Source organism: Oncorhynchus keta, chromosome 7 (genome assembly GCF_023373465.1).
Source record: "Oncorhynchus keta strain PuntledgeMale-10-30-2019 chromosome 7, Oket_V2, whole genome shotgun sequence".
NCBI classification, from domain to species: domain Eukaryota; kingdom Metazoa; phylum Chordata; class Actinopteri; order Salmoniformes; family Salmonidae; genus Oncorhynchus; species Oncorhynchus keta.
In genome coordinates, this window is record NC_068427.1 from 55496497 (window position 1) to 55519424 (window position 22928).

General features: G+C 48.0%; 2 protein-coding genes and 3 long non-coding RNA genes across 35 annotated transcripts in view; 3 read left to right on the forward strand and 2 right to left on the reverse strand.

The window, feature by feature from the left end:
* The window catches only part of LOC127931251 (uncharacterized), a 4295-nt gene extending 2412 nt beyond the window's left edge, over positions 1-1883 (forward strand). For 2 of the 3 annotated variants that reach the window (XR_008140536.1, XR_008140535.1), the window contains exons 2-4: positions 168-398; positions 788-978; positions 1065-1883. This is a non-coding gene — a long non-coding RNA (uncharacterized LOC127931251). Of the gene's footprint in view, positions 122-167; positions 399-787; positions 979-1064 lie in introns of all 3 variants that reach the window. The other variant, XR_008140534.1, reaches the window with a different exon arrangement.
* The window catches only part of glb1l (galactosidase, beta 1-like), a 108338-nt gene extending 100484 nt beyond the window's left edge, over positions 1-7854 (forward strand). The window contains exons 14-16 of the mRNA XM_052523286.1: positions 4734-4865; positions 6170-6397; positions 6607-7854. Of these exons, the coding sequence (XP_052379246.1) occupies positions 4734-4865; positions 6170-6397; positions 6607-6906 (660 nt within the window). The 3' untranslated portion in view covers positions 6907-7854. The remainder of the gene's footprint in view (positions 1-4733; positions 4866-6169; positions 6398-6606) is intronic.
* On the forward strand, positions 1935-4505 carry LOC127931250 (uncharacterized). 22 transcript variants are annotated; one of them, XR_008140512.1, is made up of 7 exons: positions 1935-2309; positions 2350-2589; positions 2836-2875; positions 2946-2985; positions 3329-3588; positions 3679-3908; positions 4246-4335. It is a non-coding gene; the product is annotated as an uncharacterized LOC127931250 (long non-coding RNA). The 22 variants fall into 22 exon arrangements; XR_008140513.1 differs by lacking the exon at positions 4246-4335 and adding an exon at positions 4087-4130 and having other exon boundaries at positions 3679-3938; XR_008140515.1 differs by lacking the exon at positions 4246-4335 and adding an exon at positions 4087-4128 and having other exon boundaries at positions 3679-3748.
* ankzf1 (ankyrin repeat and zinc finger peptidyl tRNA hydrolase 1) overlaps positions 7721-22928 on the reverse strand; it is a 37716-nt gene continuing 22508 nt past the window's right edge. Inside the window, exons 8-15 of the mRNA XM_052523288.1 lie at positions 21819-22041; positions 18660-18899; positions 16730-16855; positions 14152-14809; positions 11185-11296; positions 9017-9184; positions 8853-8923; positions 7721-8626 (exon numbers count right to left, since the gene is read on the reverse strand). Coding sequence (XP_052379248.1) covers positions 8491-8626; positions 8853-8923; positions 9017-9184; positions 11185-11296; positions 14152-14809; positions 16730-16855; positions 18660-18899; positions 21819-22041 — 1734 coding nt within the window. The 3' untranslated portion in view covers positions 7721-8490. The remainder of the gene's footprint in view (positions 8627-8852; positions 8924-9016; positions 9185-11184; positions 11297-14151; positions 14810-16729; positions 16856-18659; positions 18900-21818; positions 22042-22928) is intronic.
* On the reverse strand, positions 9193-11131 carry LOC127931253 (uncharacterized). 8 transcript variants are annotated; one of them, XR_008140547.1, is made up of 5 exons: positions 10736-11131; positions 10556-10591; positions 10484-10519; positions 9476-10411; positions 9193-9403 (listed from the first exon to the last, which is right to left on the reverse strand). It is a non-coding gene; the product is annotated as an uncharacterized LOC127931253 (long non-coding RNA). The 8 variants fall into 8 exon arrangements; XR_008140545.1 differs by having other exon boundaries at positions 10484-10771; positions 10808-11131; XR_008140544.1 differs by having other exon boundaries at positions 10556-11131.

Sequence of the window (22928 nt, forward strand, 5' to 3'; positions counted from 1 at the left end):
TCTGTCTGTGGGGTAGGTGTCTCTGTCTGTGGGGTAGGTGTCTCTGTCTGTGGGGTAGGTGTCTCTGTCTGTGGGGTAGGTGTCTCTGTCTGTGGGGTAGGTGTCTCTGTCTGCGGGGTAGGTGTCTCTCTGTCTGCGGGGTAGGTGTCTCTCTGTCTGCGGGGTAGGTGTCTCTGTCTGCGGGGTAGGTGTCTCTGTCTGCGGGGTAGGTCTCTCTGTCTGCGGGGTAGGTCTCTCTGTCTGCGGGGTAGGTCTCTCTGTCTGTGGGGTAGGTGTCTCTGTCTGTGGGGTAGGTGTCTCTGTCTGTGGGGTAGGTCTCTCTGTCTGTGGGGTAGGTGTCTCTGTCTGTGGGGTAGGTGTCTCTGTCTGTGGGGTAGGTCTCTCTGTCTGTGGGGTAGGTGTCTCTGTCTGTGGGGTAGGTCTCTGTCTGTGGGGTAGGTCTCTCTGTCTGTGGGGTAGGTCTCTCTGTCTGTGGGGTAGGGTCTCTCTGTCTGTGGGGTAGGTCTCTGTCTGTGGGGTAGGTGTCTCTGTCTGTGGGGTAGGTGTCTCTCTGTCTGTGGGGTAGGTGTCTCTCTGTCTGTGGGGTAGGTGTCTCTCTGTCTGTGGGGTAGGTGTCTCTCTGTCTGTGGGGTAGGTGTCTCTGTCTGTGGGGTAGGTCTCTCTGTCTGTGGGGTAGGTGTCTCTGTCTGTGGGGTAGGTGTCTCTGTCTGTGGGGTAGGTGTCTCTCTGTCTGTGGGGTAGGTGTCTCTCTGTCTGTGGGGTAGGTGTCTCTCTGTCTGTGGGGTAGGTGTCTCTGTCTGTGGGGTAGGTGTCTCTGTCTGTGGGGTAGGTGTCTCTGTCTGTGGGGTAGGTGTCTCTGTCTGTGGGGTAGGTGTCTCTGTCTGTGGGGTAGGTGTCTCTCTGTCTGTGGGGTAGGTGTCTCTGTCTGCGGGGTAGGTGTCTCTGTCTGCGGGGTAGGTGTCTCTGTCTGTGGGGTAGGTGTCTCTGTCTGTGGGGTAGGTGTCTCTGTCTGTGGGGTAGGTCTCTCTGTCTGTGGGGTAGGTGTCTCTCTGTCTGTGGGGTAGGTGTCTCTGTCTGTGGGGTAGGTGTCTCTGTCTGTGGGGTAGGTGTCTCTGTCTGTGGGGTAGGTGTCTCTGTCTGTGGGGTAGGTGTCTCTGTCTGTGGGGTAGGTGTCTCTGTCTGTGGGGTAGGTGTCTCTGTCTGTGGGGTAGGTGTCTCTGTCTGTGGGGTAGGTCTCTCTGTCTGTGGGGTAGGTGTCTCTCTGTCTGTGGGGTAGGTGTCTCTGTCTGTGGGGTAGGTGTCTGTCTGTGGGGTAGGTGTCTCTGTCTGCGGGGTAGGTGTCTCTGTCTGTGGGGTAGGTGTCTCTGTCTGCGGGGTAGGTCTCTCTGTCTGCGGGGTAGGTGCGTTTTGTGCGTGAGCATGTTGATTTTGTCCATCCACACCAGATGGGATCAAGACACGCAGGCTGAAATATCAAAACGAACTCTGAACAAACTATATTAATTTGGGGACAGGATCTTTGTAGAACTTTGAGTCACACAAAATCATGTGATCTCTACTCTGACATTTACATCTAATCCACAGATAACAAGGGGAAGCCCTAGTAAATTCCTAAAACATCTTCTTCAGTTGTCGTCGTCTTCTGTGGATTTTATCTGGCGGTTGGCAACCAACTTTAAAGGTGCATTAACCACCACCAACTGGACTGGAGTGTGTGGACTTCAGTTCATCTTTCAAACACCCACGTGGGTATATGCTCCTAACAACCAATGAGATTGGAGAGGCGGGACTTGCGGCGCGTCTAAGAGAACCATGTTCTATTTCAGTGGCTGTGCAGACGCTCAGTCTGGATTAAATTATTAACATGTCTGTGTACATTTCATTTTGCAACGTGAGCGCCGTTCCAGAATCTTACATACGTATTCGATGTTGTACAGAGGTTGTGTGATGGTCAACATGTTGTACAGAGGTTGTGTGATGGTTTTGTCCTGTCAGCATGTTGTACAGAGGTTGTGTGATGGTCAGCATGTTGTACAGAGGTTGTGTGATGGTTTTGTCCTGTCAGCATGTTGTACAGAGGTTGTGTGATGGTTTTGTCCTGTCAGTATGTTGTACAGAGGTTGTGTGATGGTCAGTATGTTGTACAGAGGTTGTGTGATGGTTTTGTCCTGTCAGCATGTTGTACAGAGGTTGTGTGATGGTCAGTATGTTGTACAGAGGTTGTGTGATGGTCAGTATGTTGTACAGAGGTTGTGTGATGGTCAGTATGTTGTACAGAGGTTGTGTGATGGTCAGTATGTTGTACAGAGGTTGTGTGATGGTTTTGTCCTGTCAGTATGTTGTACAGAGGTTGTGTGATGGTCAGTATGTTGTACAGAGGTTGTGTGATGGTCAGTATGTTGTACAGAGGTTGTGTGATGGTTTTGTCCTCTCAGCATGTTGTACAGAGGTTGTGTGATGGTTTTGTCCTGTCAGTATGTTGTACAGAGGTTGTGTGATGGTCAGTATGTTGTACAGAGGTTGTGTGATGGTTTTGTCCTCTCAGCATGTTGTACAGAGGTTGTGTGATGGTCAGCATGTTGTACAGAGGTTGTGTGATGGTTTTGTCCTGTCAACATGTTGTACAGAGATTGTGTGATGGTCAGCATGTTGTGATGGTTGTGTCCTGTCCTGTCAGCATGTTGTACAGAGGTTGTGTGATGGTCAGCATGTTGTGATGGTTTTGTCCTGTCAGTATGTTGTACAGAGGTTGTGTGATGGTCAGCATGTTGTGATGGTTGTGTCCTGTCAACATGTTGTACAGAGGTTGTGTGATGGTCAACATGTTGTACAGAGGTTGTGTGATGGTTTTGTCCTCTCAGCATGTTGTACAGAGGTTGTGTGATGGTTTTGTCCTGTCAGTATGTTGTACAGAGGTTGTGTGATGGTCAGTATGTTTTACAGAGGTTGTGTGATGGTTTTGTCCTCTCAGCATGTTGTACAGAGGTTGTGTGATGGTCAGCATGTTGTACAGAGGTTGTGTGATGGTTTTGTCCTGTCAACATGTTGTACAGAGATTGTGTGATGGTCAGCATGTTGTGATGGTTGTGTCCTGTCCTGTCAGCATGTTGTACAGAGGTTGTGTGATGGTCAGCATGTTGTGATGGTTTTGTCCTGTCAGTATGTTGTACAGAGGTTGTGTGATGGTCAGCATGTTGTGATGGTTGTGTCCTGTCAACATGTTGTACAGAGGTTGTGTGATGGTCAGCATGTTGTGATGGTTTTGTCCTGTCAGCATGTTGTACAGAGGTTGTGTGATGGTTTTGTCCTGTCAGTATGTTGTACAGAGGTTGTGTGATGGTCAGCATGTTGTACAGAGGTTGTGTGATGGTTTTGTCCTGTCAGCATGTTGTACAGAGGTTGTGTGATGGTTTTGTCCTGTCAGCATGTTGTACAGAGGTTGTGTGATGGTTTTGTCCTGTCAGCATGTTGTACAGAGGTTGTGTGATGGTCAGCATGTTGTACAGAGGTTGTGTGATGGTTTTGTCCTGTCAGCATGTTGTACAGAGGTTGTGTGATGGTTTTGTCCTGTCAGCATGTTGTACAGAGGTTGTGTGATGGTCAACATGTTGTACAGAGGTTGTGTGATGGTCAACATGTTCTACAGAGGTTGTGTGATGGTCAGCATGTTGTACAGAGGTTGTGTGATGGTCAACATGTTGTACAGAGGTTGTGTGATGGTTTTGTCCTGTCAGCATGTTGTACAGAGGTTGTGTGATGGTTTTGTCCTGTCAGCATGTTGTACAGAGGTTGTGTGATGGTTTTGTCCTGTCAGCATGTTGTACAGAGGTTGTGTGATGGTTTTGTCCTGTCAGCATGTTGTACAGAGGTTGTGTGATGGTTTTGTCCTGTCAGCATGTTGTACAGAGGTTGTGTGATGGTCAGCATGTTGTACAGAGGTTGTGTGATGGTCAGCATGTTGTGATGGTTTTGTCCTGTCAACATGTTGTACAGAGGTTGTGTGATGGTCAGCATGTTGTGATGGTTTTGTCCTGTCAGCATGTTGTACAGAGGTTGTGTGATGGTCAGTCAGTATGTTGTACAGAGGTTGTGTGATGGTCAGTATGTTGTACAGAGGTTGTGTGATGGTCAGCATGTTCTCAGAGGTTGTGTGATGGTCAGCATGTTCTACAGAGGTTGTGTGATGGTCAGCATGTTCTACAGAGGTTGTGTGATGGTTTTGTCCTGTCAGCATGTTCTACAGAGGTTGTGTGATGGTTTTGTCCTGTCAGCATGTTGTACAGAGGTTGTGTGATGGTCAGCATGTTCTACAGAGGTTGTGTGATGGTCAGCATGTTGTGATGGTTTTGTCCTGTCAACATGTTGTACAGAGGTTGTGTGATGGTCAGCATGTTGTGATGGTTTTGTCCTGTCAGCATGTTGTACAGAGGTTGTGTGATGGTCAGCATGTTGTACAGAGGTTGTGTGATGGTCAGCATGTTGTACAGAGGTTGTGTGATGGTCAACATGTTCTACAGAGGTTGTGTGATGGTTTTGTCCTGTCAACATGTTGTACAGAGGTTGTGTGATGGTCAGCATGTTGTGATGGTTGTGTCCTGTCAGCATGTTGTACAGAGGTTGTGTGATGGTCAGCATGTTGTGATGGTTGTGTCCTGTCAGTATGTTGTACAGAGGTTGTGTGATGGTTTTGTCCTCTCAGCATGTTGTGATGGTTGTGTCCTGCTCCTATACAGGTGTTCCAGGGGCTGCTGGAGAGAGACACGACTCTGGTGATGAACGTAACAGGGAAACAGGGGGACCAGGTTGATGTTCTAGTAGAGAACATGGGACGAGTCAACTTTGGCAGCAAGATCAACGACTTCAAGGCAAGTCTTCTTCAACTTCAGTAGACAGACACGTGTTTTATACAGTGCCTTGCGAAAGTATTCAGCCCCTTGAACTTTGCGACCTTTTGCCACATTTCAGGCTTCAAACATAAAGATATAAAACTGTATTTTTTTGTGAAGAATCAACAACACGTGGGACACAATCATGAAGTGGAACGACATTTATTGGATATTTAAAACTTTTTTAACAAATCAAAAACTGAAAAATTGGGCGTGCAAAATTATTCAGCCCCCTTAAGTTAATACTTTGATTTTGCAGGCCCAATTTTTCAGTTTTTGATTTGTTAAAAAAGTTTTAAATATCCAATAAATGTCGTTCCACTACATGATTGTGTCCCACTTGTTGATTCTTCACAAAAAAATACAGTTTTATATCTTTATGTTTGAAGCCTGAAATGTGGCAAAAGGTCGCAAAGTTCAAGGGGGCTGAATACTTTCACAAGGCACTGTATCTTGATCTGAATAAAATAGAGGTTTTAGCAGTTCAAGATTTATGCAAGTGAGGTGCGTTGGTCCCATAAAGGATCCACACTCCAATATCAAAAGAGAAACAATTCAGTTATGAGTTTACAACAGGAATATTCACGGAAGTATTCAGCAACTTTCGCTAGGAATGGATAGCCAAATCCCAGATCGGTTTGTGTTCTTGCCAAGCCAAACTTCTCGTGATAATGAGTAAAAAGGAGTTGGCATTATAGCCTGAGTGCCAGACTATTTGTGCTAAGGAATGGACACACAGGCAAGCCCAGGGTCCTGAAATGACTGGGAGCCGCAACTGGGAGCCAGTGGAGAGTTCAGAGGAGCGAGGTGATAATCCTTAATGACAATGAGTTGGCAAAAGCACTAACAGTCTGGCACTCAGGCTAAGGAATGGAGGCCTGCTCGCCTCCCTACCACTGAGGAAGTACAGTTCCCGCTCAGCCCAGTCAAAACTGTTCGCTGCTCTGGCCCCCCAATGGTGGAACAAACTCCCTCACGACGCCAGGACAGCGGAGTCAATCACCACCTTCCGGAGACACCTGAAACCCCACCTCTTTAAGGAATACCTAGGATAGGATAAGTAATCCTTCTCACCCCCCTAAAAGATTTAGATGCACTATTGTAAAGTGGCTGTTCCACTGGATGTCATAAGGTGAATGCACCAATTTGTAAGTCGCTCTGGATAAGAGCGTCTGCTAAATGACTTAAATGCAAATGTACTTACAGTTGTACACCAACAGTCTGGCACTCAGGCTAAGGAATGGACTTACAGTTGATTTGTCGGTCATGTCTGTGTTTTGCAGGGCCTGTTGAGTAACCTGATCCTTGGTAAAGATGTGCTGACAGATTGGCAGATCTACCGTCTGGACATTGACGGAGCCATCGCCTCCGGATGGCCCCAGTCAGGCCAGCGACGCTCCCCGCCCAACCCAGTCAGAGGGCCCTCAGATGGGCCAGTCTTCTACCAGGGCACCCTGCCTCCCAACGGTCTGGCCTGGGACACCTTTCTCCGGCTCAATGAATGGACCAAGGTGAGGACATAATCAATACTGAGTCTTTTTACCATCTGGCTCACTAAGTACAGAAATACTAGTGTAGTACGTATCCAATATGGAGATCGATGAACACAATGGCTGTCGGAAGAACAAGAGTCAAACAGACGTGTGTTCACTATGAGTTCCTTCTTGGGGTCAAATCCTCCACTGAGACAGTCTCCCCTCTGCCTCTCCACTGCACCCAGGGACAGGTGTGGATCAACGGGGTGAACCTGGGCAGGTACTGGCCTAAGAGAGGTCCCCAGCAGACCCTGTACGTCCCGGGGCCCCTGCTCAGCCCCACCCAGCCCAACAACATCACAGTCCTGGAGCTGGAGAGGGCCCCTTCTCACACCAGGGTCCTCTTCATGGACCGGCCCCAGCTCAACAGCACTGCTGGCAAGACATCACAGCCACAGACCACAGACAGACAGACAGACATGACATCACAGCTACAGGCCACAGACACAGACATGACATCACAGCTACAGACAAGACAGACATGACATCACAGCTACAGGCCACAGACAGACATGACATCACAGCTACAGGCCACAGACACAGACATGACATCACAGCTACAGACAAGACAGACATGACATCACAGCTACAGGCCACAGACACCACAGCTACAGGCCAGACATGACATCACAGCTACAGACAAGACATCACAGCTACAGACAAGACAGACATGACATCACAGCTACAGACAAGACATCACAGCTACAGACAAGACAGACATGACATCACAGCTACAGGCCACAGACAGACAAGACACCACAGCTACAGACAGAAGACATCACCTCAGAGAATCAGTTTCTTCATAGTTGACACACCGAGACGACAGACAGCCAATCAATCCCTCCGAATAAGTCTCTGTCCAACCACTTATCTGCAGCATGAGCTAATACACTCCAATCGTCTATCAATCAATGTATGAGTAGCATATCCTGTATCAATTCACTTCAGCACTCGTTTCTACGGACTTCAGTCTATAACAAATGAAAACTCCGAGCTTTCAGTTTCTGTTCCTCGGTCTCTGCTACATCTGCAAATAGAATGATCTGTCTAAAGGCCAGTTCAGGTTTGGTTTTCTGTTGAGCTCACGCAGGTATGAATAAATAGATGACAGTATTATGGTAATCATGGTTTTCTGTTGAGCTCACGCAGGTATGAATAAATAGATGACAGTATTATGGTAATCATGGTTTTCTGTTGAGCTCACGCAGGTATGAATAAATAGATGACAGTATTATGGTAATCATGGTTTTCTGTTGAGCTCACGCAGGTATGAATAAATAGATGACAGTATTATGGTAATCATTGTTTTGACATGATTTAATAACATGAGTTGCTGTGCTTCTGTCAGATAATGTATGTTTTGGCACGTTACTATATACCTATTTCATAAAAACACTGTGTACATGAATAAACAGTTTCATCAATCACACGTACAGCTGAATTAATATGGTTTATTATTCCACACCAACAGTGATTTCATTTGACACCAGTTCAGACCTGGATCAGACCCGGATCAGACCTGGTTCAGACCCGGTTCAGACCCGGTTGAGACCCGGTTCATACCCGGTTCAGACCCGGTTCAGACCCCAGCTCTGCCTCCTTTCCTGAAACGATCAGCTCCATTTAAAGGGCAACCAGCTTTCACGGTAAACGCTGTTCAAGGCTCAAATCGGAGAATGACCTTTCACATTCCCAACGGTGCTACAAGGCAGATCTTCTGAGTTAAACTGAATCGTAACAAAGCTGCTCGTCTTATAGTCACCGGGTCCAGTTTTCATCTAAAGTTATCCATCTGGATTTTGGCCTATTTGATGGGATTAAATGCATAGAAATATAATGAATAGAACAGGGGTCCCCATTCATATGTTATATTAATTCTATTTCTGTGCATTTTAATCCTATCAGATGGGCAACATCAAGATGCAGATTGACTGAGGTCTGGGGCTTGGTCCAGTTAGGTCTCTGGGTCTGCGTGCTCTGTCCCCACCAACCAATAGATTAGCAGGCCTGAGGCTTCTATGGTGAAGTGGCAACAGTATGGTAGGGTTGTGGCGGTAGCAACATGATCGTCAGTTTCCTGCCCTGCTCCTGTTAGCCACATTAGCCTTGCGGTGCTCCTGGACACAGCGAGGGGTGCAGAAGCTGAAGTCTAGGTATTGAAACGGGACCTTTCCCACCAGGGACTCCCCACACTGCCAACACCGCCTGGTAGAGAGGAGAGAACATGGAGTTAGCTAGAAAAACACTAGACACTAGACTCCTAGATGATACTAGTAAATGTGTTTCCTCAATACAGAACACCATTTGCCTCCGGTACAGGAACAGACCGTTCTGCTATGAGTACCGTGTCCTATTCATTTGTCTAACATTGTGTTCAGTGAGTCAAAGGGAGAGGTTGTTTGACTCACGACTGAGGCCTTCGTACTGTTACCTGGTGTTTGAAAGGTCTCCCCCTGTTGAGGCCTGATGCTCTGCCAACCTCTTCTCCGCAGCCTGCGCTCTCTGCGGGTGGAGATTTGACAGTCAAGTCGCTCGTTTTGAAACAAATTGAACAATTCATCTACTGCATAAGAAAATAAAATTCTGTTTCCATACCTTCTCTCGATCGCTTAAGGAGGCAAATCTTTTCTTCTCCTCAGCCTCCATCTCTAGTCTCTTCCTCTGTTCTCTCTGTTCTCTCTCCCTCGTTTTCTTGGCCGCTTTCTGAGCCCTTTTCTTCTCCGTCTTCTTGGACTCCAACTCGGCCGTCAGCGGACCAGGAACCTTGAGGGGATAGAGAGCGTTAAGACTTCCCTGAAAGTGCTACTCAGTTTGAATGCGACTGCCTACGGTACATACCTAGACAAACATGCTACCAGAGCCTACGGTACATACCTAGACAAACGGCCTACCAGAGCCTACGGTACATACCTAGACAAACAGCCTACCAGAGCCTACGGTACATACCTAGACAAACAGCCTACCAGAGCCTACGGTACATACCTAGACAAACAGGCTACCAGAGCCTACGGTACATACCTAGACAAACGGCCTACCAGAGCCTACGGTACATACCTAGACAAACAGCCTACCAGAGCCTACGGTACATACCTAGACAAACAGCCTACCAGAGCCTACGGTACATACCTAGACAAACAGCCTACCAGAGCCTACGGTACATACCTAGACAAACAGCCTACCAGAGCCTATGGTACATAACCAGACAAACAGCCTACCAGAGCCTACGGTACATACCTAGACAAACAGCCTACCAGAGCCTACGGTACATAACCAGACAAACAGCCTACCAGAGCCTATGGTACATAACCAGACAAACAGCCTACCAGAGCCTACGGTACATACCTAGACAAACAGCCTACTAGAGCCTACGGTACATAACGAGACAAACAGCCTACCAGAGCCTACGGTACATACCTAGACAAACAGCCTACCAGAGCCTACGGTACATACATAGACAAACAGCCTACCAGAGCCTACGGTACATACCTAGACAAACAGCTCACCAGAGCCTACGGTACATACCTAGACAAACAGCCTACCAGAGCCTACGGTACATACCTAGACAAACAGCCTACCAGAGCCTATGGTACATACCTAGACAAACAGCCTACCAGAGCCTACGGTACATACCTAGACAAACAGCCTACCAGAGCCTACGGTACATACCTAGACAAACAGCCTACCAGAGCCTACGGTACATAACGAGACAAACAGCCTACCAGAGCCTACGGTACATACCTAGACAAACAGCCTACCAGAGCCTACGGTACATACCTAGACAAACAGCCTACCAGAGCCTACGGTACATACCTAGACAAACAGCCTACCAGAGCCTACGGTACATACCTAGACAAACAGCCTACCAGAGCCTACGGTACATACCTAGACAAACAGCCTACCAGAGCCTATGGTACATACCTAGACAAACAGCCTACCAGAGCCTACGGTACATACCTAGACAAACAGCCTACCAGAGCCTACGGTACATACCTAGACAAACAGCCCACCAGAGCCTACGGTACATACCTAGACAAACAGCTCACCAGAGCCTACGGTACATACCTAGACAAACAGCTCACCAGAGCCTACGGTACATACCTAGACAAACAGCCTACCAGAGCCTACGGTACATACCTAGACAAACAGTCTACCAGAGCCTATGGTACATACCTAGACAAACAGCCTACCAGAGCCTACGGTACATACCTAGACAAACAGCCTACCAGAGCCTACGGTACATACCTAGACAAACAGCTCACCAGAGCCTACGGTACATACCTAGACAAACAGCCTACCAGAGCCTACGGTACATACCTAGACAAACAGCTCACCAGAGCCTACGGTACATACCTAGACAAACAGCCTACCAGAGCCTACGGTACATACCTAGACAAACAGCCTACCAGAGCCTACGGTACATACCTAGACAAACAGCTCACCAGAGCCTACGGTACATACCTAGACAAACAGCTCACCAGAGCCTACGGTACATAACCAGACAAACAGCTCACCAGAGCCTACGGTACATAACCAGACAAACAGCTCACCAGAGCCTATGGTACATAACGAGACAAACAGCCCACCAGAGCCTATGGTACATAACGAGACAAACAGCTTACCAGAGCCTATGGTACATAACGAGACAAACAGCCCACCAGAGCCTATGGTACATAACGAGACAAACAGCCTACCAGAGCCTATGGTACATAACTAGACAAACAGCCTACCAGAGCCTATGGTGCATAACTAGACAAACAGCCTACCAGAGCCTTGCTGTAGTTGTATTTGTCAGGGTGATCAGCCATGTACTTCCTAAACACGTTCCTGGTGTCCTTGTCAGGAGCAACGATGTAGGGAGTCTGGCCGGTCAGATCTCTGTGGGCACAAAGCAACAACGCCACATTTCCTCTCTGTCATAGAAACGTTATAATAACATCAAATGTATGTGCTATTCAATTAAAGACAATCACCTTTTAAAAAAAACCAGACAAACAGCCTACCAGAGCTTACTATTTTCTACATTGTAGAATAATAGTGAAGACATCAACTATAACATATATGGAATCATGTAGTAACCAAAAAACTGTTAAACAAATCAAAATATATTTTATATTTGAGATTCTTCAAAGTAGCCACCCTTTGCCTTCAAGACAGCTTTGCACACTCTTAGCATTCTATCAACCAGCTTCATGAGGTAGTCACCTGGAATGCATTTCAATTAACATTTGTGCCTTGTTAAAAGTTAATGCGTTTGAGCCAATCAGTTGTGTTGTGTCAAGGTAAGGGTGGTATACAGAAGATAGCCCTATTTGGTAAAATACCAAGTCCATATTATGGCAAGAACAGCTCAAATAAGCGAAGAGAAATGACAGTCCATCATTACTTGAAGACATGAAGTTTCAATACTATATTAGTTTCTTCAAGTGCAGTCGCAAAAATCATCCAGCGCTATGATGAAACTGGATCTCATGAGGACCGCCACAGGAAAGGAAGACCCAGAGTTACCTCTTCTGCATGAGATAAGTTCATTAGAGTTACCAGCCTCAGATTGCAGCCCAAATAAATGCTTCACAGAATTCAAGTAACAGACACATCTCAACAACTATTCAGATGAGACTGTGTGAATCAGACCTTCATGGTCAATCAAACTGCTGAAAAGAAACCACTATTAAAGCACACCAATAAGAGACTTGCTTGGGCCAACAAACAAGAGCAATGGTCTGATGAGTCCAAATTTGTGATTTTTGGCTCCAACCGCCGTGTCTTTGTGAGACGCAGAGTAGGTGAACGGATGATCTCTGCATGTGTGGTTCCCACAGTGAAGCATGGAGGAGGAGGTGGTGCTTTGCTGGTGACATTCATTTAGAATTCAAGGCACACTGAACCAGCATGGCTACCACAGGATTCTGTGGCGATACGCCATCCCATCTGATTTGCGCTTAGTGAGACTATCATCTCATCCAATTTAAATGGTTTGGGATGAGTTGGACCGCAGAGTGAAGGAAAAGCTGCCAACAAGTGCTCAGCATATGTGGGAACTCCTTGAAGACAGTTGGAAAATAATTCCAGGTGAAGCTGGTTGAGAGAATGCCAAGAGTGTGCAAAGCTGTCATCAAGGAAAAGGGTGGCTACTTTCAAGAATCTAAAATATATTGATTTGTTAAACACTTGTTTGGTTACTAAATGATTCCATGTGTGTTATTAGTTTTGATGTCTTCACTCATATTCTACAATGTAGAAAATAGTAAAAATAAACCTAGAATGAGCAGGTGTTCTGAAACTTTTGACTGGTACTGTGTGATATATATATATATATACACACACATACATACACATGGGGCTGTGCATTATCATGCTGAAACATGAGGTGATGGTGGTGGATGAATGCCACATCAATGGGCCTCAGGATCTCATCACAGTATCTCTGTGCATTATCCTGCTGAAACATGAGGTGATGGCGGAGGATGAATGCCACATCAATGGGTCTCAGGATATCGTCACAGTATCTCTGCATTCAAATTGCCATCGATTAAATGCAATTGTGTTCGTTGTCTGTAGCTTATGCCTGCCCCATACCATAACCCCACCTCCACCATGGGCCACTCTGTTCACAATGTTGACATCAGTAAACCGCTCACCCACACCTGGTCTGCGGTTGTGAGGCCGGTTGGTCGTACTGCCAAATGATCTAAAACGACTTTGGAGGCGGCTTATGGTAGAGAAATGAACATTACATTATCTGGCAACAGCTCTGGTGGACATCCTTGAAGTCAGCATGCCAATTTCACGCTCCCTTAAAACTTGAGACATCTGTGGCATTGTGTTGTGTGACAAACCTGCACATTTTAGAGAGTGGCCTTTTATTGTCCCCAACACAAGGTGCTCTGTACTGGCTCTGTACTGGCTCTGTACTGGCTCTGTACTGACTCTGTACTGACTCTGTACTGACTCTGTACTGACTCTGTACTGGCTCTGTTCTGGCTCTGTTCTGGCTCTGTTCTGGCTCTGTACTGACTCTGTTCTGCTCTGTTCTGGCTCTGACTTTGAGGCTCTGTTCTGACTCTGTTCTTATCTGACAGCTCTGTTCTGACCCTGTTCTGACCCTGTTCTGACCCTGTTCTGACTCTGTTCTGGCTCTGTTCTGGCTCTTTACTGGCTCTGTTCTGGCTCTGTTCTGGCTCTGTACTGGCTCTGTACTGGCTCTGTACTGGCTCTGTACTGACTCTGTACTGACTCTGTACTGACTCTGTACTGACTCTGTACTGGCTCTGTTCTGGCTCTGTTCTGGCTCTGTTCTGGCTCTGTTCTGACTCTGTACTGGCTCTGTACTGGCTCTGTTCTGGCTCTGTTCTGGCTCTGTTCTGGCTCTGTTCTGGCTCTGTTCTGGCTCTGTTCTGGCTCTGTTCTGACTCTGTTCTGGCTCTGTTCTGGCTCTGTTCTGGCTCTGTTCTGGCTCTGTTCTGGCTCTGTTCTGACTCTGTTCTGACTCTGTTCTGACTCTGTTCTGGCTCTGTTCTGGCTCTGTTCTGACTCTGTTCTGACTCTGTTCTGACTCTGTTCTGGCGAACTACGGTAACACTCCATAATGTGAAAGGTGACATGAAGAAGGCGCTCTGCTTTATCTCCTAATGAATTGAAAAACCATCCCATGGCTATTTCCCAATACCCCGGTATACGACATATTACGGTATGCCACCCAAGCCTAATATCGACATATGTTTGGTTCATACTTGCATGCCGGGTCGCTGCCTGCATCCATCAGCAGCTGGACCACTCCTTTCTGTCCTGCTGCGGAGGCCACGTGAAGCAGAGTGAAGCCTGAGGAGTCTATGGGCTGGTTGAGTTGGACTAGTGGACTCTGGGCTGCAGGGTCTATGGGCTGGTTGGGTTGGACTAGTGGACTCTGGGCTGCAGGGTCTATGGGCTGGTTGAGTTGGACTAGTGGACTCTGGGCTGCAGGGGCCTGGGAAGAGCAGCTCTCCTCCACCTCTCCCTGATTCTTCTCTCCCTCTTGCTTTGCATCCTGGTCTTCTCTCTGTCCATCCTGGTCCTCTCTCTGTCCATCCTGGTCCTCTCTCTGTCCATCCTGGTCCTCTCTCTGTCCATCCTGGTCCTCTCTCTGTCCATCCTGGTCCTCTCTCTGTCCATCCTGGTCCTCTCTCTGTCCATCCTGGTCCTCTCTCTGTCCATCCTGGTCCTCTCTCTGTCCATCCTGGTCCTCTCTCTGTCCATCCTGGTCCTCTCTCTGTCCATCCTGGTCCTCTCTCTGTCCATCCTGCTCTCCCCTCCTCACTGGTAACAGTCTGATGAGGGTGGCCAGGTCTCCAGTCTTACAGGCGGTGTAGAGAGCATCCCTCAGACCATAGTCCCAGGACTCATCAGGCTCCTCTGAGGAGAGATGCAGAGAAGATGCTGCTGTATACAACAAACACAGACAGGCAGACAAAAAGGGCAGGCCGACCTACAGGCCGACCTACAGGCCGACCTACAGGCAGACCTACAGGCAGACCTACAGGCAGACCTACAGGCAGACCTACAGGCAGACCTACAGGCCGACCTACAGGCAGACCTACAGGCAGACCTACAGGCCGACCTACAGGCAGACCTACAGGCAGACCTACAGGCAGACCTACAGGCAGACCTACAGGCAGACCTACAGGCAGACCTACAGGCAGACCTACAGGCCGACCTACAGGCAGACCTACAGGCAGACCTACAGGCAGACCTACAGGCAGACCTACAGGCAGACCTACAGGCAGACCTACAGGCAGACCTACAGGCAGGCAGGCCGACCTACAGGCAGACCTACAGGCAGACCTACAGGCAGGCCTACAGGCAGACCTACAGGCAGGCAGGCAGACCTACAGGCCGACCTACAGGCAGACCTACAGGCAGACCTACAGGCAGACCTACAGGCAGACCTACAGGCAGACCTACAGGCAGACCTACAGGCCGACCTACAGGCAGACCTACAGGCCGACCTACAGGCAGACCTACAGGCAGACCTACAGGCAGACCTACAGGCAGACCTACAGGCAGGCAGACCGGCCTACAGGCAGACCTACAGGCAGGCAGGCAGACCGGCCTACAGGCAGACCTACAGGCAGACCTACAGGCAGGCCTACAGGCAGACCTACAGACAGACCCCTACAGGCAGACCTACAGGCCGACCTACACAGGCAGGCAGACCTACAGGCCGACCTACAGGCGACCTACAGGCCGACCTACAGGCAGACCTACAGGCAGACCTACAGGCAGACCTACAGGCAGACCTACAGGCAGACCGGCCTACAGGCAGACCTACAGGCAGACCTACAGGCAGGCAGACCGCAGGCCTACAGGCAGACCTACAGGCAGACCTACAGGCAGACCTACAGGCAGGCAGGCAGACCGGCCTACAGGCAGACAGGCAGACCTACAGGCAGACCTACAGGCAGACCTACAGGCAGACCTACAGGCAGACCTACAGGCAGGCAGGCAGACCTACAGGCAGACCTACAGGCAGACCTACAGGCAGGCAGGCAGACCTACAGGCAGACCTACAGGCAGGCAGGCAGACCGGCCTACAGGCAGACCTACAGGCAGGCAGGCAGACCGGCCTACAGGCAGACAGGCAGACCGGCCTACAGGCAGACCGGCCTACAGGCAGACCGGCCTACAGGCAGACCTACAGGCAGGCAGGCAGACCTACAGGCAGGCAGGCAGACCGGCCTACAGGCAGACAGGCAGACCGGCCTACAGGCAGACCTACAGGCAGGCAGGCAGACCGGCCTACAGGCAGACCGGCCTACAGGCAGACCTACAGGCAGACCTACAGGCAGACATACAGGCAGACCTACAGGCAGGCAGGCAGACCGGCCTACAGGCAGACCGGCCTACAGGCAGACCTACAGGCAGGCAGGCAGACCTACAGGCAGGCAGGCAGACCGGCCTACAGGCAGACCTACAGGCAGGCAGGCAGACCTACAGGCAGGCAGGCAGACCTACAGGCAGGCAGGCAGACCTACAGGCAGGCAGGCAGACCGGCCTACAGGCAGACCTACAGGCAGGCAGGCAGACCTACAGGCAGGCAGGCAGACCGGCCTACAGGCAGGCAGGCAGACCTACAGGCAGGCCTACAGGCAGACCGACCTACAGGCAGACCTACAGGCAGACCTACAGGCAGACCGGCCTACAGGCAGACCTACAGGCAGGCAGACCTACAGGCAGACCTACAGGCAGACCTACAGGCAGACCGGCCTACAGGCAGACCTACAGGCAGACCGGCCTACAGGCAGACCTACAGGCAGAGTTAGGTTATGACCTCACCCTCTTCATGTTGTATCGTCGTCTTCCCCTTGGGTTTCCTCCTCCCCTGGTCTTTCTCTCCTCCTCTCTCCTGGTTACTGTCTTCAGGAGCAGCAGGAGACCCCACAGCTTCCCTGTTACTTAGACCTGAACACAGGGAAAAAATGGTTTTGTAGCTTTTGAAAGATTATCAAGTGATAGAAGGTCCTGTTGTAGAAATTCTATGAATTAAACAGGCATCCTAAACATCACCCTGTTCCCTAGAGGCCCTGGTCAGAATTAAACAGGCATCATAAACATCACCCTGTTCCCTAGAGGCCCTGGTCAGAATTAAACAGGCATCCTAAACATCACCCTGTTCCCTAGAGGCCCTGGTCAGAATTAAACAGGCATCCTAAACATCACCCTGTTCCCTAGAGGCCCTGGTCAGAATTAAACAGGCATCCTAAACATCACCCTATTCCCTAGAGGCCCTGGTCAGAATTAAACAGGCATCCTAAACATCACCCTGTTCCCTAGAGGCCCTGGTCAGAATTAAACAGGCATCCTAAACATCACCCTGTTCCCTAGAGGCCCTGGTCAGAATTAAACAGGCATCCTAAACATCACCCTGTTCCCTAGAGGCCCTGGTCAGAATTAAACAGGCATCCTAAACACCCTGTTGGTTCCCTAGAGGCCCTGGTCAGAATTAAACAGGCATCCTAAACATCACCCTATTCCCTAGAGGCCCTGGTCAGAATTAAACAGGCATCCTAAACATCACCCTATTCCCTAGAGGCCCTGGTCAGAATTAAACAGGCATCCTAAACATCACCCTGTTCCCTAGAGGCCCTGGTCAGAATTAAACAGGCATCCTAAACATCACCCTGTTCCCTAGAGGCCCTGGTCAGAATTAAACAGGCATCCTAAACATCACCCTGTTCCCTAGAGGCCCTGGTCAGAATTAAACAGGCATCCTAAACATCACCCTGTTCCCTAGAGGCCCTGGTCAGAATTAAACAGGCATCCTAAACATCACCCTGTTCCCTAGAGGCCCTGGTTAAACAGGCATCCTAGAGAGGCCCTGGTCAGAATTAAACAGGCATCCTAAACATCACCCTAAACAGGCATTCCCTGTTCCCTAGAGGCCCTGGTCAGAATTAAACAGGCATCCTAAACATCACCCTGTTCCCTAGAGGCCCTGGTCAGAATTAAACAGGCATCCTAAACATCACCCTATTCCCTAGAGGCCCTGGTCAGAATTAAACAGGCATCCTAAACATCACCCTATTCCCTAGAGGCCCTGGTCAGAATTAAACAGGCATCCTAAACATCACCCTGTTCCCTAGAGGCCCTGGTCAGAATTAAACAGGCATCCTAAACATCACCCTGTTCCCTAGAGGCCCTGGTCAGAATTAAACAGGCATCCTAAACATCACCCTGTTCCCCTAAACTAGAATTAAACAGGCCCTAAACATCACCCTGTTCAGAATTAAACAGGCATCCTAAACATCACCCTGTTCCCTATAGGCCCTGGTCAGAATTAAACAGGCATCAGAATTAAACAGGCATCCTAAACATCACCCTGTTCCCTATAGGCCCTGGTGAATTAAACAGGCATCCTAAACATCACCCTGTTCCCTAGAGGCCCTGGTCAGAATTAAACAGGCATCCTAAACATCACCCTGTTCCCTAGAGGCCCTGGTCAGAATTAAACAGGCATCCTAAACATCACCCTATTCCCTAGAGGCCCTGGTCAGAATTAAACAGGCATCCTAAACATCACCCTGTTCCCTAGAGGCCCTGGTCAGAATTAAACAGGCATCCTAAACATCACCCTATTCCCTAGAGGCCCTGGTCAGAATTAAACAGGCATCCTAAACATCACCCTATTCCCTATAGGCCCTGGTCAGAAGTAGGGCACAATACAGCACACAGGGCGTAACTAACTCTACAGACCCGTCTCCCTCACCTCTGTCCTCTGTCCTGCGTCTCCTCTTCTTCCTCCTGGCAGGATAGATCTCATGCTCCCGGAGGTCCAGAGTTCCCAGAGTCACCTCCACCGTCTCCAGCTCCTCTCCTGAACTCTCCTCCTCCTCCACTAGGGGTGCTGTTGTCTCCTGGGAAGGTTCTGGCTGAGCCACAGGTGTACGTGCCTTCTTCCACACCTTGTTAGAGGGACTCAGGATGTCGGAGATGTCAGTGTCTTTACCTGCGGTTTGGGATAGATTAGTAAATTAACACTTTGTCAGCCTCTCTCAGAATGGAAGCTCAGGAATGTCCATAAGTGCATTCGGACAGTATTCAGACCCATTGACTTTCCCCACATTTCCTTACGGACTTATTCTAAAACGGATGAAATAGTTTTTTCCCTCATCATTCTACACACAAAACCCCATAATGATAAAGCAAAAACAGGTTTTATAGAATTTGTTGCAAATGTATTAAAAATAAAAACTGAAATATCACATTTGACTTGTTAATGGTTTACTCCATGTGTAACTCTGTGTTGTCTGTTCACACTGCTATGCTTTATCTTGGCCAGGTCGCAGTTGCAAATGAGAACTTGTTCTCAACTAGCCTACCTGGTTAAATAAAGGTGAAATAAAAAATATATATATTTTTTTACAGGGATAAAGTTCAGACCCTTTACTCAGTTCTTTGTTGAAACACCTTCGGCAGCGATTACAGCCATGAGTCTTCTTGGGTTTGACGCTACAAGCTCGGCACACCTGTATTTGGGGAGTTTCTCCCATTCCTCTTTGCAGATCCTCTCAAGCTCTGTCAGGTTGGATGGGGAGCGTTGCTGCACAGCTATTTTCAGGTCTCTCCAGAGATGTTCGAAAGGGTTCAAGTCCGGGCTCTGGCTGGACCACTCAATGACATTCAGAGACTTGTCCTGAAGCCTCTCCTGCATTGTCTTGGCTGTGTGCTTAGGGTTGTTGTCCTGAGCGCTCTGCAGCAGGTTTTCATTAAGGATCTCACTGTACTTTGCTCCGTTCATCTTTGCCTCAATCCAGACTAGTCTCCCAGTCCCTGCCGCTGAAAAACATCCCCACAGCATGATGATGACCACCACTATGCTTCACCGTAGGGTTTCCTCCAAACGTGACGCTTGGCATTCAGGCCAAAGAGGTCTCATGGTCTGAAAGAGGTCTCAGTTGCCTTTTGGCAAACTCCAAGCGGGCTGTCATGTGCCTCTAACTGAGAAGCAACTTCCGTCTGGCCACTCTACCATAAAAACCTCATTGCGCGCTGAAGAGATGGGAGAACCTTCCAGAAGGACAACCATCCCCACAGGAGGAACTCTTTACATAGACAGGTGTGTACCTTTCCAAATCATGTCCAATCAACTGAATCCAGTTGTAGAAACATCTCAAGGATGATCAATGGAAACAGGATGTGTCAGGATGGAAAACTTATGTAAAAACCTGTTGTTTTCACTTTGTCATTATGGGTTATTGGGTGTAGATTGAGGAACAAAAATAGGTTTTAGCGTAACAAAATGTGGACAAAAGGGGTCTGAATACTTCTAGAAAGCAACGTACATGTAGGACAGATTAAGCAATATATGTATATAATAATAATAATATATGCCATTTAGCAGACGCTTTTATCCAAAGCGACTTACAGTCATGTGTGCATACATTCTACGTATGGGTGGTCCCGGGAATCGAACCCACTACCCTGGCGTTACAAGCGCCATGCTCTACCAACTGTGCTACAGAAGGACCACTTAAGCCTTGCCTAAGACTGAAAACTGCTTTTCAATGGAGAATCTAGATTTTAATACTAGGCTTAAAGTGATGGTAGGAAACTGTCCCGTAGATTAAACTCGTACCATATACATTTACAGTGGAGAGGACATCGTGTAGATTAAACTCGTACCATATACATTTACAGTGGAGAGGACATCGTGTAGATTAAACTCGTACCATATATATTTAGCGTGGAGAGGACATTGTGTAGATGAAACTCATACCATATACATTTAGAGTGGAGAGGACATCGTGTAGATGAAACTCATACCATATATATTTAGAGTGGAGAGGACATCGTGTAGATGAAACTCGTACCATATATATTTAGAGTGGAGAGGACATTGTGTAGATTAAACTCGTACCATATATATTTAGAGTGGAGAGGACATTGTGTAGATTAAACTCGTACCATATATATTTAGAGTGGAGAGGACATCGTGTAGATTAAACTCGTACCATATATATTTAGAGTGGAGAGGACATTGTGTAGATGAAACTCGTACCATATATATTTAGAGTGGAGAGGACATTGTGTAGATTAAACTCGTACCATATATATTTAGAGTGGAGAGGACATTGTGTAGATTAAACTCGTACCATATATATTTAGCGTGGAGAGGACATCGTGTAGATTAAACTCGTACCATATATATTTAGAGTGGAGAGGACATCGTGTAGATTAAACTCGTACCATATATATTTAGAGTGGAGAGGACATCGTGTAGATTAAACTCGTACCATATATATTTAGCGTGGAGAGGACATCGTGTAGATTAAACTCGTACCATATATATTTAGAGTGGAGAGGACATCGTGTAGATTAAACTCGTACCATATATATTTAGAGTGGAGAGGACATCGTTTCGATGAAACTCGTACCATATATATTTAGCGTGGAGAGGACATCGTGTAGATTAAACTCGTACCATATATATTTTAGAGGACATTGGAGATGGACATCGTGGAGAGGACATTGTGTAGATGAAACTCGTACCATATATATTTAGAGTGGAGAGGACATTGTGTAGATGAAACTCGTACCATATATATTTAGAGTGGAGAGGACATTGTGTAGATGAAACTCGTACCATATATATTTAGAGTGGAGAGGACATTGTGTAGATTAAACTCGTACCATATATATTTAGAGTGGAGAGGACATTGTGTAGATTAAACTCGTACCATATATATTTAGAGTGGAGAGGACATTGTGTAGATTAAACTCGTACCATATACATTTAGAGTGGAGAGGACATTGTGTAGATTAAACTCGTACCATATATATTTAGAGTGGAGAGGACATCGTGTAGATTAAACTCGTACCATATATATTTAGAGTGGAGAGGACATCGTGTAGATTGAACTCGTACCATATATATTTAGAGTGGAGAGGACATCGTGTACTCTCTTTATCTCTCTGAAGGTGGCTCTGCGTGTGGGGAAAGGCAGTGTTCTGATCCGAGGGTCCTTCTTGACCAGCGGAGCCGCTTTACCCCCCAAGAACAGGGTTTTGTTATGGCTGGGCGCCCGCAGGAAGATGGCACTGGCGTCAGTCAGGTGGTCAGACCAGCTCTCCAGTAAGTCCTGGATCTCCTGCAAGCAGAGGAACTACTGATTAGATCAATTACAACCAGCAACAATGAAGCTGCGAGCAGCCATTAAACACACACCACTTTTTCGAGCTGAAAGACGATGGCGAGAGCTTACCCACCATGTTGCACAATGATTTAAGGTCTGGTCTTAGTACTCAGGTGGACTGTGTCACGCCCTGGTCTTAGTACTCAGGTGGACTGTGTCACGCCCTGGTCTTAGTACTCAGGTGGACTGTGTCACGCCCTGGTCTTAGTACTCAGGTGGACTAGACTGTGTCACGCCCTGGTCTTAGTACTCAGGTGGACTAGACTGTGTCACGCCCTGGTCTTAGTACTCAGTTGGACTGTGTCACGCCCTGGTCTTAGTACTCAGTTGGACTGTGTCACGCCCTGGTCTTAGTACTCAGGTGGACTAGACTGTGTCACGCCCTGGTCTTAGTACTCAGGTGGACTAGACTGTGTCACGCCCTGGTCTTAGTACTCAGGTGGACTGTGTCACGCCCTGGTCTTAGTACTCAGGTGGACTGTGTCACGCCCTGGTCTTAGTACTCAGGTGGACAAGACTGTGTCACGCCCTGGTCTTAGTACTCAGGTGGACTAGACTGTGTCACGCCCTGGTCTTAGTACTCAGGTGGACTAGACTGTGTCACGCCCTGGTCTTAGTACTCAGGTGGACAAGACTGTTTGGTCTTCTCTGGTCATGAAGAGGTGGAATACATGTGCAGAGGTTTCTTAGTTAACAAACATGTTTCACTGGTCTTAGTACCAGGCAAGACTGTATCACGCCCTGGTCTTAGTACTCAGGTGGACAAGACTGTGTCACGCCTCTTAGTACTCAGGTGGACAAGACTGTGTCACGCCCTGGTATCTCAGGTGGACAAGACTGTG